Source organism: Notolepis coatsorum, assembly GCF_963971535.1.
Source record: "Notolepis coatsorum genome assembly, chromosome: 1".
NCBI classification, from domain to species: domain Eukaryota; kingdom Metazoa; phylum Chordata; class Actinopteri; order Aulopiformes; family Paralepididae; genus Notolepis; species Notolepis coatsorum.
Genome location: NC_140165.1, coordinates 59,936,754 through 59,954,253, shown reverse-complemented (window position 1 = coordinate 59,954,253; position 17,500 = coordinate 59,936,754). Strand labels below are relative to the sequence as shown.

At 46.7% G+C, this 17,500-nt stretch overlaps 1 protein-coding gene across 1 annotated transcript in view; it reads right to left on the bottom strand.

Moving 5' to 3' along the window:
- The window catches only part of LOC311234607 (kalirin-like), a 225,865-nt gene that overhangs the window by 171,710 nt on the left and 36,655 nt on the right, over window positions 1-17,500 (bottom strand). Inside the window, 6 exon segments of the mRNA XM_084321852.1 lie at window positions 9,455-9,552; window positions 10,257-10,498; window positions 11,431-11,541; window positions 11,543-11,579; window positions 14,279-14,331; window positions 16,769-16,891. Of these exon segments, the coding sequence (XP_084177978.1) occupies window positions 9,455-9,552; window positions 10,257-10,498; window positions 11,431-11,541; window positions 11,543-11,579; window positions 14,279-14,331; window positions 16,769-16,891 (664 nt within the window).

Below are 17,500 nucleotides of genomic sequence, written 5' to 3'. Positions count from 1 at the left end.
TCCTGGCAGAAGACTAAACTGGGCTAACATTAAGTCCTGGCAGAAGACTAAACTGGGCTAAACTGGGCGGGTCCAGCTCGGCACTGCAGTGTAATCAGATACTGAAAGCATTATTATTTACTCCATCTGACAGACGAGCTGCGTCGGCAACAAGAGACAGCATGTGTGTGTGTTGTGTGTTGTGTGAGTGTGTGTGTGTTGTGTGTTGTGTGAGTGTAGGTGTACGTGTGTGTGTGTGTGTGTGTGTGTGTGTGTGTGTGTGTGTGTGTGCGTGCGTGCGCGTGCGTGCGTGTGTGTGTGTGTGTGTGTGTGTGTGTGTGGCAGCTGTGTGGGAGAGAGGATGCATTATTTAATCTGCTGAGAGAAGACAGCTGACTGACACGCTTCCACAAGATGAAACAATACTAACAATTATTTCCTACTGAAAGTATATTGTTAGTATATGAAGTGTGTTAAAGTATATTGTTAGTATATGAAGTGTGTTAAATGTATGTTTCTACCCATACTGTACATTTCAGACTATACTTGCAACACGTTCTTTCGTCCCCAGGATTAAGGCACTGAGATCCAGCCCCACTGCTGCCAGAGCTCTGAGTCTGGAGGCAGGCTGCCACACAGGCTAGTACAACCACCAAACGACCACTAAACTACCACTAAACTACCACCAAACTACCACTAAACTACCACCAAACTACCACTAAACTACCACTAAACTACCAGGCCAGGCTGCCAGGCTACAGGCTAGCAGACAGATAGATAGATAGATAGATAGATAGATAGATAGATAGATAGATAGATAGATAGATAGATAGATAGATAGATAGATAGATAGATAGATAGACAGACAGACAGACAGACAGACAGACAGACAGACAGACAGACAGACAGACAGACAGACAGACAGACAGACAGACAGACAGACAGACAGACAGACAGACAGACAAACAGAAAGATAGATAGATAGATAGATAGATAGATAGATAGATAGATAGATAGATAGATAGATAGATAGATAGATAGATAGATAGATAGATAGATAGATAGATAGATAGATAGATAGATAGATAGATAGATAGATAGATAGATAGATAGATGCATGGATAGATAGATAGATAGATAGATAGATAGATAGATAGATAGATAGATAGATAGATAGATAGATAGATAGATAGATAGATAGATAGATAGATAGATAGATAGATAGATAGATAGATAGATAAATAGATGCATGGATAGATAGATAGATAGATAGATAGATAGATAGATAGATAGATAGATAGATAGATAGATAGATAGATAGATAGATAGATAGATAGATAGATAGATAGATAGATAGATAGATAGATAGATGCATGGATAGATAGATAGATAGATAGATAGATAGATAGATAGATAGATAGATAGATAGATAGATAGATAGATAGATAGATAGATAGATAGATAGATAGATAGATAGATAGATAGATAGATAGATAGATAGATAGATAGATAAATAGATGCATGGATAGATAGATAGATAGATAGATAGATAGATAGATAGATAGATAGATAGATAGATAGATAGATAGATAGATAGATAGATAGATAGATGCATGGATAGATAGATAGATAGATAGATAGATAGATAGATAGATAGATAGATAGATAGATAGATAGATAGATAGATAGATAGATAGATAGATAGATAGATAGATAGATAGATAGATAGATAGATAGATATAGATTAACCCCCCACTAGCTGTACAGACTCTAGGACGTAGACAGTACCTTCAGAGGCTGCAGCATTACCTCACAACTCCCATACCATGCTGCTGCTGAAATTAATCATCATTTCTCTGAGATGGAATTAGCAATGTCAACATCCAGCCTCTGTCTCCCTCCAGCCTCCTCCAGTATCAGCTTGGAGAAGAGCACATGGAAGTATCTGTGTAGGAGGACTGGGCGATGAATCCAGTTTCAATTTCAATCATGATTGTGTCTTCCCGTGATCATGAAAAACAAGATCATCAGGAGTTATTGTGCCGCATGCTCTCCCTTTAGCCCTGAAAACCGCTCCCTCAGAGCTCATTTTTAAAAGGCAGCTAAAAACCCACTTCTACAGGTAGGCGTTTTAAACACCCATAGTGTGAGGTTCTCCTCTCCCTGGACCTTTAATTCCTGTTTCTGTACTTTAATTCCCTGTCTCCTCACTTCACTAGCCCCCACCCTCGCGTTCGTTTGCTCTTCAGCAGCCACACCCTTGGACTACCTGTCATGATGTGTTTTATTGGTCTGGTGCCGAACACACACTTCTAGTTAAAGTATCAATTACCTTCACGCACCTGATGTGTATTCTAATTAGCACCCCTTTGGGCTTTAAGTACCTCGCTCTTCCCCTCTGGCCTTGTCGGGTCGTTCCGTATCATATCCCTATCACCAAGACTCCTTCGGGAGGTTCTCTGTCTAGAGGCTCCTACGGGAGTTTCTGTTTCTGTCTGTTATGCTGTTTTCATCTCCGGCGTGAGATGCGCTCAAACCTTCGCCTCCTGTCGCCGTTTGCCTGGAGAGAGACACTGGACTGCGCTCTCTAAACTTCCACGGGAGGTATTCCAGTGTTCCACTTCAGACCTCCGCGCAGCAGACGCGCTCTTCACTCCAGACGCGCATCCAGACGCGCATCCAGACCTCCGCGCAGCAGACGCGCTCTTCACTCCAGACGCGCATCCAGACGCGCATTCAGACCTCCGCGCAGCAGACGCGCATCCAGACGCACTCCAGACGCGCATCCAGACCTCCGAGCCTGACGCGCTCTTCACACCAGACGCGCATCCAGACGCGCATCCAGACACTCTCCAGACGCGCATCCAGACCTCCGAGCCAGACGCGCTCTTCACCTCAGACGCGCATCCAGACGCACTCCAGACGCGCATCCTGACTCCGCGCCAGATGCGTTCTCCGTACCGGCGCGTACTCCAAACAGACGCGCACCACTCAGACCTCCGCTTGGACAACCCGTTCCCGGTAACGACGCGCTCGCCCTGTTTGATTCTGCTCTCTTTACGCACAGCGCCTGGGTGAGTTTTGCAAGACTGTCTTTTGACCCTATCATTTTTCGTGTGTGTAAACACTGAAGAGATCCTGTTTTTTGTTCAGTCTGTCACTCACCCTGTGCCTGCTTTTTGGATTGTTCATTGGGATAATATTTGCTTGAACATCGCTCACTGTGTGTATTCACACCGAAGATATTATCACTTGGATTATTATTGGGACTTCGCTCACTGTGTGTATCCACACCGAAGATATTATCACTTGGATTAGTATTGGGACTTCGCTCACAGTGTGTATAGCACCGAAGATTCATCACGTGGATTGTTGTTGGGACTTTGCTCACAGTGTGTATTTACACCGAAGATCCAGTCACTAGGATTATCTGTTTGGGACAAGTCACTTCTCCTGTCACCTGCTCTGTTCCCAACTGTACTCTGAGCTAACCCGCTCTCTCTCTCCCTCTCTGTCCCGTTTCCACCTCGGAGAGCTGCCGAGAGGATTCTGCAGAGCGGCTCTGACGTCACTGTCAGATTCCTCAGACGAACCTTCCCGGGAGAAGCTGCAGAGCAGCAACATTCTTCTAATGCTTGTTTCCCAGGCTTTGTCTGTTTTCTCTGTCCCTGTAAGCAGCTCCAGCCTTCGCCCTGTTCCGTCCTCCCTGTCCAGTCCGTCCAGTCCGTCTAGTCCTCCTAGTCATCCTAGTCCTCCCTCTCTAGTCCTTCCAGTCCTCCCTCTCCCCTGCTCGCCTCCGCGAGCCTCTGTCCCTGTTTCCCCTCTCTTGTCCTCCTAGCCCTCCCTGTCCAGTCCTCCTAGTCCTCCTAGTCATCCCGTCCAGTCCTCCTAGTCCTCCCTGTACCTGCCCTTGTCCCTTGCCCTGGTCCTGTTCCCTTAGCCTTCCCCTTAGCCAGCTCGCCTCCTAAAGGCACGGTGCCTTTTTCCCATTTCTTGTTTTCCAGTAATTTGTGTTCTCCCTTAAAGGGACAGTGCCGTTTTCTGTGTGTTTCAATAAATGCCCAGTTCTTGGCTTACTCTCATACCTGTCTTGTGTTGTGCGATTGGGGTCGGTTACAAACCATAACAGTACGACCCGACCAATCAACGACCCCAGCCAGCACAGACGGTGTATGTTGAGTTTGCCTTTTTTTTGTTAGCCCTGTTAGCTCCCCTGTTAGCTTGTTAGTCTCCTCTGTTAGCTCCCCTGTTTAGCCTGTTTAGTCTTTCCTGTTAGCCCTGTTGGCTCCCCTGTTAGCCCTGTTTGCTTCCCTGTTAGCCTCGTTAGCTCCCCTGCAGCTTGTTAGGCCTCTACTACCAGCATGGCCCCTGTCTGCTAGCTTTGCCCCGGCTGCTAGCACAGCCTCTATGTTAATGCAGCCCTTGCTGCTGGCATAGGCCCTGTAGCTAGCCATGCCCAGGCAGCTAACTCTTTCCCTCTGCTAGCCCCTTCCCTGTTCCCCTCTCCAGTGCCCCTGTTCCAGCCCTGTCTGCTAGCCTAGCTCCGGCAGCTAGCGCAGCCTCTATGTTAATGTAGCAGTACAGCTAGCATAGGCCCTGTAGCTATCAGTGCCCTGGCAGCTACCCTTTCCCTCTGCTAGCCCCTTCCCTGTTCCCCTCTCCAGTGCCCCTGTTCCAGCCCTGTCTGCTAGTCTAGCTCCGGCAGCTAGCGCAGCCTCTTTGTTAATGTAGCAGTACAGCTAGCAGAGGCCCTGTAGCTATCTGTGCCCTGGCAGCTACCCTTTCCCTCTGCTAGCCCCTTCCCGGTGCTCCTCATAGTTACCCCTCAGCTCCTCTAGTTACCCCTCAGCTCCTCTAGTTACCCCTCAGCTCCTCTGGTTACCCCTCGGCTCCTCTAGTTACCCTTCTGCTACCCTGGTTACCCCTCAGCTACCCTGTTCCTTTGCTAGCCCCACTTTTGTTGTGGCTTCCCCTGCTAGCATGGCCCAGTACTTTTTGTTTTGTTGCCTTGTTTTTTCCCCTGCCCCTCTGTCTGTGTTTTTGGGTCGCCCGGTGGCTTCCGTGGAGGGGGGAGTACTGTGAGGTTCTCCTCTCCCTGGACCTTTAATTCCTGTTCCCTGTACTTTAATTCCCTGTCTCCTCACTTCACTAGCCCCCACCCTCGCGTTCGTTTGCTCTTCAGCAGCCACACCCTTGGACTACCTGTCATGATGTGTTTGATTGGTCTGGTGCCGAACACACACTTCTAGTTAAAGTATCAATTACCTTCACGCACCTGATGTGTATTCTAATTAGCACCCCTTTGGGCTTTAAGTACCTCGCTCTTCCCCTCTGGCCTTGTCGGGTCGTTCCGTATCATATCCCTATCACCAAGACTCCTTCGGGAGGTTCTCTGTCTAGAGGCTCCTACGGGAGTTTCTGTTTCTGTCTGTTATGCTGTTTTCATCTCCGGCGTGAGATGCGCTCAAACCTTCGCCTCCTGTCGCCGTTTGCCTGGAGAGAGACACTGGACTGCGCTCTCTAAACTTCCACGGGAGGTATTCCAGTGTTCCACTTCAGACCTCTGGGACAAGTCACTTCTCCTGTCACCTGCTCTGTTCCCAACTGTACTCTGAGCTAACCCGCTCTCTCTCTCTCTCTCTGTCCCATTTCCACCTCGGAGAGCTGCCGAGAGGATTCTGCAGAGCGGCTCTGACGTCACTGTCAGATTCCTCAGACGAACCTTCCCGGGAGAAGCTGCAGAGCAGCAACATTCTTCTAATGCTTGTTTCCCAGGCTTTGTCTGTTTTCTCTGTCCCTGTAAGCAGCTCCAGCCTTCGCCCTGTTCCGTCCTCCCTGTCCAGTCCGTCCAGTCCGTCTAGTCCTCCTAGTCATCCTAGTCCTCCCTCTCTAGTCCTTCCAGTCCTCCCTCTCCCCTGCTCGCCTCCGCGAGCCTCTGTCCCTGTTTCCCCTCTCTTGTCCTCCTAGCCCTCCCTGTCCAGTCCTCCTAGTCCTCCTAGTCATCCCGTCCAGTCCTCCTAGTCCTCCCTGTACCTGCCCTTGTCCCTTGCCCTGGTCCTGTTCCCTTAGCCTTCCCCTTAGCCAGCTCGCCTCCTAAAGGCACGGTGCCTTTTTCCCATTTCTTGTTTTCCAGTAATTTGTGTTCTCCCTTAAAGGGACAGTGCCGTTTTCTGTGTGTTTCAATAAATGCCCAGTTCTTGGCTTACTCTCATACCTGTCTTGTGTTGTGCGATTGGGGTCGGTTACAAACCATAACACATAGCCGTTTCTCTCTGTTTATGTCTTTTTTGTTTTATGTTTTTTGTTGTTTATTCTGTTGTTTTAGCTAATTTGAATGTTTTTTCTCCTCTTCACATGTTTTATTTCTTGTATTTTTTTTTACTGATGTTTTAAAATGCTGGGAAGCACTCTGTGCACTCGTGGTGAGAAGGGTGCTATACAAATACAGTTTTACTTACTTACTTACTTACTTACTTACTTACTTACTTACTTACTTACTTACTTACTTACTTACTTACTTACTTACTTACTTACTTACTTACTTACTTACTTACTTACTTACTGAAACACACTCCTACACAGAGCTGCCTCTACGCCTGTATGTCACACTGAAACACACTCCTACACAGAGCTGCCTCTACACCTGTACGTCACACTGAAACACACTCCTCCACAGAGCTGCCTCTACGCCTGTACGTCACACTGAAACACACTCCTACACAGAGCTGCTTCTACGCCTGTATGTCACACTGAAACACACTCCTACACAGAACTGCCTCTACGGCTGTACGTCACACTGAAACACACTCCTACACAGAGCTGCCTCTACGCCTGTACGTCACACAGCCTGAAACACACTCCTACACTGAGCTGTCTCTACACCTGTACGTCACACTGAAACACACTCCTACACAGAGCTGCCTGTATGTCACACTGAAACACACTCCTACACAGAGCTGCCTGTATGTCACACTGAAACACACTCCCTACACAGAGCTGCCTCTACGCCTGTACGTCATACAGCCTGAAACACACTCCTACACAGAGCTGCCTCTATGCCTGTATGTCACACTGAAACACACTCCTACACAGAGCTGCCTCAACGCCTGCACGTCACACTGAAACACACTCCTACACAGAGCTGCCTCTACACCTGTACGTCACACTGAAACACACTCCTACACAGAGCTGCCTCTACACCTGTACGTCACACTGAAACACACTCCTACACAGAGCTGCCTCTACACCTGTACGTCACACTGAAACACACTCCTACACAGAGCTGCCTGTACGTCACACTGAAACACACTCCTACACAGAGCTGCCTCTACGCCTGTACGTCACACAGCCTGAAACACACTCCTACACAGAGCTGCCACACACACTCTTGTCTGTGTGTGTGTCTGCATCCTTCTACCCTGCATCATATACATGTATATGATATGGATGTGTGTGTGTGTGTGTGTGTGTGTGTGTGTGTGTGTGTGTGTGTGTGTGTGTGTGTGTGTGTGTGTGTGTGTGTGTGTGTGTGTGTGTGTCTGTCTGTGTGTTTCTGATTAATTGGGAGGTATGTGTCCATGATTAGTGTGCACATTAGTGTGTGTGTGTGTGCATGTAGAATATGTGCATGTGTGTGTTGTTGTGCTTATAATATACATATTATATGTATATTATTATGTATATTATATATACACATATAATACATATATACATGTATACATGTATATACATATTATGCGCTCATGTGTGCTTGTTCATCTCTCATGTATTCACATGCACGTGCATGTGTGTGTATGTGCGTGTGTGTGCATGTATGTGTGTGTGTGTGTGTGGTCGTGAGGACTCATCGCCATAGTAACTTCAATACATTGGTTCCCATAGGGACCAACTGTGCGCTTCAGAGAACAGTTTCCATGGCAACCATTCCTATCCCCTTTCCCCTCCCCCACTTTCTCCTCAACCCCATTTCCCACTCTACTCCCCTTCCCTCATCTCCTCTTTTCCCTTTTCCTCCAATCCCTTCCTCTGCTCTCCTCTCCTCTTCTCTCCCCATCTCTCCTCTTCTCTCCTCTCCTCTCATATCCTCTCCTCTGCTCTCCTCTGCTTTTCTCTTCTCTCCTCTTCTCTGCTCTCATATATCCTCTCCTTTCCTCTCCACTGCTCTTCTCTCCTCTCCTTTTCTCTCCTCTTCTTTCCTCTCATCTTCTCTTATTTCCTCTGCTCTCCTCTGCTCTCCACTTCTCTCCTGTTCTCTGCTCTCCTCTTCTCTTCTCTCCTCTTCTCTCCTCTCCTCTTCTCTCCCCTCCTCTGCTCTCCTCTCATCTCCTCTGCTCTCCTCTTCTCTCCCCTCCTCTGCTCTCCTCTCATCTCCTCTTCTCTCCTCTCCTCTTCTCTCCTCTCCTCTGCTCTCCACTTCTCTCCTCTCCTCTGCTCTCCTCTTCTCTCCTCTGCTCTCCTCTTCTCTCCTCTTCTCCTCTGCTCTTCTCTCATCTCCTCTCTCTTCTCATCTGCTCTCCTCTCCTCTGCTCTCCTCTGCTCTCCACTTCTCTCCTCTCCTCTGCTCCCCTCTTCTCTCCTCTGCTCTCCTCTTCTCTCCTCTTATCATCTGCTCTTCTCTCATCTCCTCTCTCCTCTCCTCTGCTCTCATCTCCTCTGCTGATACAGTGTAATAACATGGACCTTACATCACATTACTCTCTCTCTCTCTCTTTCTCTCTTCTCTCATTTCTAATCAGTGTATCATTCCCCTCTATCCATTCATCTCTATCTCCCTCCCTCCCTCTCTCCATCTCTCTTCTCCCACCATGCATCTGTCTCTAATTACAAAATATCTCACAGTCATCCCCATAGTTACATCATAGTGTCATTCTCTCTCCTCTCACTCTCTCCCCTCCCTCTTCCCCCTCTCTCTCCCTCTCTCATCTACATATCCTCTCTCTCCCACTCTCTCCTCTCCCTCCTCTCTCTCCCTCTCTCATTCTATCTCTCTCCTGTATCCCCCTCTCTCTCATCTACATATCGCTGCTGTCGGGACAAAACCTCATAACTCCAAAAACCCAACTTTTCAGCAGATGAAAAAAACTAACACAGATTTGAGGGTGAATAGAGTTAAGAGATTTAGACAGATGATCGGTTTAATGCTTTCCCATTGTTTAAACTTTGTAAAACCCACACACACATATGGAGGATGATCTACGGAGTTGATTTATATAATAAAAAAAATATTCAAAAAATGGAGTTATGAGGTTTTGTCCCGACAGCAGCGATATGCTCTCTCTCTCCCTCTCTGTCTCTCTCTCATCTTCATATTATCTATCTCTCTCCTCTCTCTCTCCTCTCTCTCATCTTCATATTCTCTCTCTTTCTCTATCATCTACATATCTATCTACATATCACCACCCCTCTCATTTCTCTCCATCTGTCTCTCATTTATATTCATATTAATATTCATATAGGTATATTTTTACATCTTTACCTGAAGCCTGGACTTCACCCATGTACTGCAGGAGGTCGTGACCTTGCTGGATGACCTCATAGGTCATGTTGTTCATGGCTAGCCGTCTCTCCATGTGTCTGTAAGGCAATCAATCGATCAACCAATCAATCAATCAATCAATCATTTATGAATTCAGTCAATTCAATCAATAATAATTCAGTCAGCTCTTTTGTCACTGCCACCATGTTACCATCAGTATCCTGGTTTGAATGGGATTATACCAGGTTATTATTCAACCACAAAAGTGGTGATAATTTTATAGCATGGCAGTATCCAGTACCATTTCAAAACTACCATGATCCTTCTTGTAGGGGTTCGTCTGGTCATAACGCAGACTATAGAGTAACAAAATCACCATGGAAACCAGACTACTACAGTAACAAATAACCTTGGAAACCATTGATTGATTGATTGAAAACTTCAGATTGCAGAATGGGTACAATACAGTACGGCTCAATACACACAATTGTTAAGGGGATGCAGACCTGAGAAAGACTTTCGTCTTGTTTACATCAGGGTCCCCCATTTTCAATTCATCATGACAATTATGACATACGCAACATACATGACATACAGATAAAACCAAGCCCTTCTTTGCGTTGTCTATCTGTGGATGTGAGTCTGATCTCACATATTTATAATTTATTTTAGTTTGATTCACTTTAGGTGTCGTTGCCATGTCATTTAAACACAAGGCCTTGCAACCTTGACACTCTGAATGAACGAGAATTCTGACTCACCCCTTTAATAAGGCATGTGTAGACTACCTAAGGGCAGTTACCTGTGGATGCGCTGCTGGGCTAACGTTAGCCCCTCTGGGCTAGCCTCCACCAGGCGTGACTGGGCTAGCGCCAGCTTGTCCTGGGCTAGCTTGTCCTGGTTAGCGTCCGCTAGTCGTGGCTGAGCTAGCGGTAGCTTCTCCTGGTTAGCTTCTGCCAGGCGCTGCTGGTTGATCTTCTCAGCGGTGAACTCCTGAGCCTGCTTCTGCAGGTCCTGCTTCCACGCGTCCATCTCCCCCGTCACCTGGAGGACAGAGCTCAGTTCAACCCAACGCAGCAGAGACCATCTCCCCTGGCAGACTAGTAGACAAGTAGATCTCTCTATTTCTCTCTCTCTCTCTCTCTCTCTCTCTCTCTCTCTCTCTCTCTCTCTCTCTCTCTCTCTCTCTCTCTCTCTCTCTCTTTCTCTCTCTCTCTCTTCTCTCACTCTCTGCCTGTCTGTCTCTCTGCTCTCTTAACACTGTCGCCTCACAGCAAGAAGTTTGCCATGTTCTCCCCGTGCCCGCAAGGGTCTCCCCTCCAGAAAAAGAGATAAACCCATACATGCAGAACAGAACGCCGCAGCCCATGTGTGCCCCGGGTGCCATTAGGGGGAAGGACGACGGGATGCTGTGTGTGTTTCCTGAGCGTGTCGCCCATCGCTGCATGATGGCGTAATGTGTGCTACGAACTTTCATCTTTAATCTCTCTCTCTCTCTCTCTCTCTCTCTCTCTCTCTCTCTCTCTCTCTCTCTCTCTCTCTCTCTCTCTTCCTCTCTGTCTCTCTCTCTATGTCTATCCCTCTCTTTCTCTGTATGTCTCTCTCTGTTTCTCTATGTCTTTGTCTCTCTTTGTCTCTCTTTTCTCTCTCTCGCTCTCCTCCCTCTCTCTCTCTCTCTTTCTCTCTATATATATATTTCTATCCCTCTCTCTCTCCCCCTCTCTCTCTGTCTCTTTCTCTCTCCCCCCCCCTCTCTCTCTCCCCCCCCTCTCTTCCCCCCTCTCTCTCCCCCCTCTCTCCCCCCTCTCTCTCTCCCCCCTCTCTCTCCCCCCCTCTCTCCCCCCCCTCTCTCTCCCCCCCTCTCCCCCCCTCTCTCCCCCCCCCTCTCTCCCCCCCTCTCTCTCTCCCCCCCCTCTCTCTCCCCCTTCTCTCTCTCCCCCCTCTCTCCCCTCTCTCCCCCCCCCCCCCTCTCTCACCTCCAGAGTGCACTGCTGCAGGATGCGTAGCTGCAGGTAGACGTCCAGACGTATCTTCCGCTGGTGGAACAGCTCCTCCAGCAGAGCCTGGGCCTCCTCCAGCTGCTGCAGCCACCGCCTCCACGTGAGCCACGGAGCTGCCGTGGGGCCTGAAACAAACACACCCCAACAAGGAGAGACATGGAGCTGCCGTGGGGCCTGAAACAAACACACCCCAACAAGGAGAGACACGGAGCTGCCGTGGGGCCTGAAACAAACACAGCCCAACAAGGAGAGACACGGAGCTGCCCTGAGGCCTGAAACAAACACACCCCAACAAGGAGAGCCACGGAGCTGCCGTGGGGCCTGAAACAAACACACCCCAACAAGGAGGTGTACACATGACTCCACACAGAGCTGCCCTGAGGCCTGAAACAAACACACCCCAACAAGGAGGTGTACACATGACTCCACACGGAGCTGCCCTGAGGCCTGAAACAAACACACCCCAACAAGGAGGTGTACACATGACTCCACACGGAGCTGCCTGAGGCCTGAAACAAACACACCCCAACAAGGAGGTGTACACATGACTCCACAAATCTAATAGAATAATACATTCTGGTTAAGATTCATTTGGGAACTCTTAAGTGGTCATTCGTTCAACTATTGTCTGTCCTGCTAACAAAGCAGAGGACAAGCGCTCCTCAACACTTTGAACAGGGCTTCACGATGAGATTTGATTTAACCCTTTGACGTGTGGCAGTGAAAGGGTTATCCTTCTGTAGTGTCGCAGTGAAAGTGTAACCCTTTGGTAGAGTGGTACTTTCGCTCTCAAGTTTCGATGACGGTGACGGGCAGAAATGACAGCTGGCACCAAATCCATTCGAAGAAGAGACAACGGACGTGGACGTGGACTTTGTTGGCGGTGTAAAAATATGCAGAGAAACATTAATATCTTTGGAACCGTTTATGTTCAATTGTATCTGAATCAGGAGATTATCTTATTTCCGTCAAATTGAAAGTGTATCTCTCCGTCGCATAAAGGCTGGCTGGCAGTTCGCATAGATTATAAATAGAATAAGCATAATATATATTATATTATTAAAAAAAAATCTCTAACAAATGCATCTATTTATATATTTGGTTTCGCCGTCTACTCCAGTGTGCAGCTCGGCCGCCAGACACACGTGCTGCTGCGCTGTGTGTGTGTGTGTGTATGTGTGCGTGTGTGTGTGTGTGTGTGTGTGAGTGTATGTGTGTGTGTGTGTGTGTGTGTGTGTGTGTGTGTATGTGTGTGTGTGTGTGTGTGTATGTGTATGTGAGTGTATGAGTGAGTGTATGTGTGCGTGTGTGTGTGTGTGTGTTGTGTGTGTGTGTGTGTGTGTGTGTGTGTATGTGTGTGTGTGTGTGTGTGTGTGTATGTATGTTTGATTGATTGAATACTTTATTTTGACACAAATCGTATGACAAAAAAACATTTTAAAAGACAAGACAATAACAGTGTCAATAACGCAGGTCAAAAATGGATAAAACACAATAAAGCCAAGGCTTGTTTCCATTGTGGTCCATACATGGAACATAAAAAGGCACAGAAACACAAATGGACATGTACACTGACAGGACACATTCTAAATTATTTTTATAAAAACACCTAACCTGACAACTCATACAGTTAACTAATGTTAAAGAAAATCTGCAAACCCTTAAAAGCAACTCATGATAAAAGAAATAAAAGCCAAGTTATGATAAAAGAGATAAAAAAAACATTTAAGACCAATTTGAGTTGCTGCTGAGCCATGTTTTTAGGGCGGATTTAAATCCGAGAGGGGAGTTCAGGAGTTTTATAAATGTTGGCAGGGCATTCCACATTACCGTAGCCGAGTAAAAAAATGCATCTTTCCCCATGCATGTCCTGACTCTCAGCGGGACCAGGTCCGTGGGGCTTCCTCTTGTGGCGTGTTTGTGGACATCTCCTACTTTATTAAAATAATTTACTAGGTACTTGGGGACCGTTTCTTTTAGTACTTTAAAAAACCAGTAGCATTTTAAGCTGGTGTACCCTTTCTTCAACCCTAAGCCATCCCAGCCTGCTAAAGTGGGCTGGCGTTAGGTGAGTCCTAAAGTGAAGGTTGTGCAGGAGTCTCACTAGTTTGTTTTGGGAGGTCTGGAGCTTTGTCTTCATTTGTTTTGATATGTTGCTGTACCATGAAGTGCAAGCATAGTCAAAGTGACATTGGATGAGGGCTCCAGCTAGGTCTCAGAGCATTTTTATTTATGAACGAGGAAATTCGAAATAAAAATTTGGTTTTTTGATTGACCTTAGTAATAACTTTTTGTGCCATTTTTCGTTAGAAAGTTTGTTATTTAAAATAAAGCCCAGGTAGGTGACCTCTTCTTTATCCTCAATAATGTTTTCACCTACTCTAATTTAAAACCCTGGATTTCTTTAGGTTGGCGTTTGACCCAAAGACTATGGCCTCTGTTTTTCCCAGATGTAGAGACAATTTATTGTCACTGAGCCAGGAGCAGAATTTTTTCATTTCACTGCTCAGGACACTTTCCACTTTAGACTTATCCCTGTCTGAGACCAGGAGTGCAGAGTCGTCAGCAAACAGGAACAGGGTTGCAATCGCATGCCGATTTCATGTCATTAATATATATTAAAAACAGTTGAGGTCCCAAAATGCTTCCTTGGGGGACCCCACATGTCACTGGAAGGGACGAGGACAAGGTGCCATTGATGTCTACCACCTGTTCTCTTCCCTCCAGTGTATGTGAGTGTATGTGTGAGTGTATGTGTGTGTGTGTGTGTGTGTGTGTATGTGTGTGTGTGTGTGTGTGTGTGTGTGTGTGTGTGTGTGTATACCTCAGCTGCAGGATCAGATCTTCTCCTTCTCTAATGACGCTGAGAGACGCGTCCTGTGGGGAAATACAGCAGACATTAACCCTTTAGCACAAACATCTCCCTACAGACAGGAAGCAGAGCGGCAGGTTAAAGGTGCTAAGTGTCATAACATTTGGAATGAGGACCATGTACACTCAACTCAAGTAATTTAGACCCATTTAATCACATGCTTCAGAGCAACTCTGTTAAACACTTTGAGCGCCACGCCGGGTTTCCTTTTTACCCGCTGAATGCCACCATCGGCGCCAATGTTAACGTTAATATCGCCTAATCTATGTTTTAAATTATGGCTATGTGTCTAATCTGCCCATCGCATTATCAAAGACTATTTTCCAGTCAGTGCTGTCAAGGCAGATTGTTTTTTTATCGCGTCGTTTCCGTTTCAGAGCATTTAGAAAAGCACCCGTTTTCAGATAAAAAACAGCCCATTCTGGAGCATTCTATGAAAATCGTCTTTTACTGGAATATTCCACAACGTTGATATTCGTCTGCCTTTTTATGAATCGTTTCAAATAAACACTAGATGATCAATATTATATGTGCACGCAAGCACATTCGAGCCGCGCACGGATAATCGCCCCGTTGATTTCCTCTCTGACTTTTACAGTGAAACCGAAAGCGGCATTTCACAAAACAGCTTATAACTTCATCAAACTTACTCTGATTATCCTAACACTGATAACATAGAGTCCTTACCTGACATCAGATGGTATCCAACTGGTATATTCCAATTCCTGATCACCATTCGAAAAATCGATAAGTGTATGGATCCAACGCGATACAGTAGAACTCCATGATCAGCGGGGCTCTGAGGTTCCAGAATGAACTGTGGTAACCCCGGCTGGATCAGTGGACTGGAAAATGTGGAGTACCGGATTTTTTCCCCCATTCATTTTCATTGAGTCCATTCCAAAATCACTTATGTCATCTGGGAGACGACAGGGGGCGCTTTTTTCCACAATGATCGCCGGCGCCGCTCGGCTATACTCGGGTAGGCTCGGGTGATGCAATATGATTTCAGATCGCTAAAAAGAAAATCTCGTGAGTGGCTTTCAACCACCTATAAAAAAACACGAGTAATCTCGTGAGTGGCACGGAAAGTGTTAATACTGTAGCGACCTCGCAGCAGGGAGTCGAATGTCCACACGGTATTCATGGGAAAACAGTTGACAGCATGTTGTTACTGTAGCTTGTTGTTAACCTGTGTGTTAGCCTGTTGTTGGCTTGTTGTTGGCTTGTTGTTAGCCTGTTGTTGGCTTGTTGTTGGCTTGTGTTAACCTGTGTGTTAGCCTGTTGTTGGCTTGTTGTTAGCCTGTGTGTTAGCCTGTTGTTGGCTTGTTGTTAGCCTCTGTGTTAGCCTGTTGTTAGCTTGTTGTTAACCTGTGTGTTAGCCTGTTGTTGGCTTGTTGTTAGCCTGTGTGTTAGCCTGTTGTTGGCTTGTTGTAACCTGTGTGTTAGCCTGTTGTTAGCTTGTTGTAACCTGTGTGTTAGCCTGTTGTTGGCTTGTTGTTAGCCTGTGTGTTAGCCTGTTGTTAGCTTGTTGTTAACCTGTGTGTTAGCCTGTTGTTGGCTTGTGTTAGCCTGTGTGTTAGCCTGTTGTTGGCTTGTGTTAGCCTGTGTGTTAGCTTGTTGTTAGCTTGTTGTTAACCTGTGTGTTAGCCTGTTGTTGGCTTGTGTTAGCCTGTGTGTTAGCCTGTTGGGGGTCATCCTTATGTTCCCCGGGTCCTATGTTCCCCGGGTCCTATGTTCCCAGATTGATTGATTGATTGATTGATTGATTGAACATTTTATAAATGTTTTTATTTTATTAATTATGTCCGCCTTGTTTCGAACTGGTTAAGCTTAGGCCCTCTTTCGAAGTTGGTTAAGGTTAGAGTTTGGAATCAGGCTGGTGGTCTGACTATCTATCGCTACCGGGGAACATAGACCCGGGGAACATAGACATGCTCCCACCTGTTGTTAGCTTGTTGTTAGCCTGTGTGTTAGCTGTTGTTGGCTTGTTGTTAACCTGTGTGTTAGCCTGTTGTTGGCTTGTTGTTAACCTGTGTGTTAGCCTGTTGTTAGCTTGCTGTTAACCTGTGTGTTAGCCTGTTGTTGCTTGTTGTTAACCTGTGTGTTAGCCTGTTGTTGGCTTGTTGTGTGTTAGCCTGTTGTGGCTTGTTGTTAACCTGTGTGTTAGCCTGTTGTTGGCTTGTTGTTAACCTGTGTGTTAGCCTGTTGTTGGCTTGTTGTTAACCTGTGTGTTAGCTGTTGTTAGCTTGTTTGTTAACCTGTGTGTTAGCCTGTTGTTAGCTTGTTGTTAGCCTGTGTGTTAGCCTGTTGTTAGCTTGTTGTTAGCCTGTGTGTTAGCCTGTTGTTAGCTTGTTGTTAGCCTGTGTGTTTGCCTGTTGTTAGCTTGTTGTTAGCCTGTGTGTTTGCCTGTTGTTACCCTGTGTGTAGTACAGTAGGTACCTGTGTGTTCGCTTGTTGTTGTTGTTGCTGGCTGATCATAGCCTGAAGAGCCTCTACGGACTCCGGACATACAAACACCTCACTCTGCATCTGCTTCTGTAGGCCTTCCATCCACGCTGACAGCTGGAACACACACACACACACACACACACACACACACACACAACACACACACACACACACACACACACACCACACACACACACTCACACACACACACACACACACACACACACACCACACACACACACACACACACACACACACACACACGCACCACACAACACACACACACAGTGTTAGATGGAACCAATGGAGATTAGGAATACATATAAAATGGGACATTTTATAAATCAGACCATCCAAGAAAGCTAGACAAATACAACTGTGTGTGTGTGTGTGTGTGTGTGTGGTGTGTGTGTATGTGTGTGTTACCTCCTTTGTGTGTGTTACCTCCTTTGTGTGTGTGTGTGTTTTACCTCATTTGTGTGTGTGTGTGTGTGTGGGTATGTGTGTGTGTGTGTGTGTGTGTGTGTGTGTGTGTGTGTGTTTTATCTCCTTTATGTGTGTGTGTGTGTGCGTGTGTGTGTGTGGGAAGATGGAGTCCCCCACACAGACATCCTCAACAACACCAACTCAATCTGTTTGGCCGCAGCTGTGCCAAAAAACATCTTGGCTGGATAGGGCACACCATACCTGACCACCGCCTGCCCCTGCCTGGCCAACTGAGAG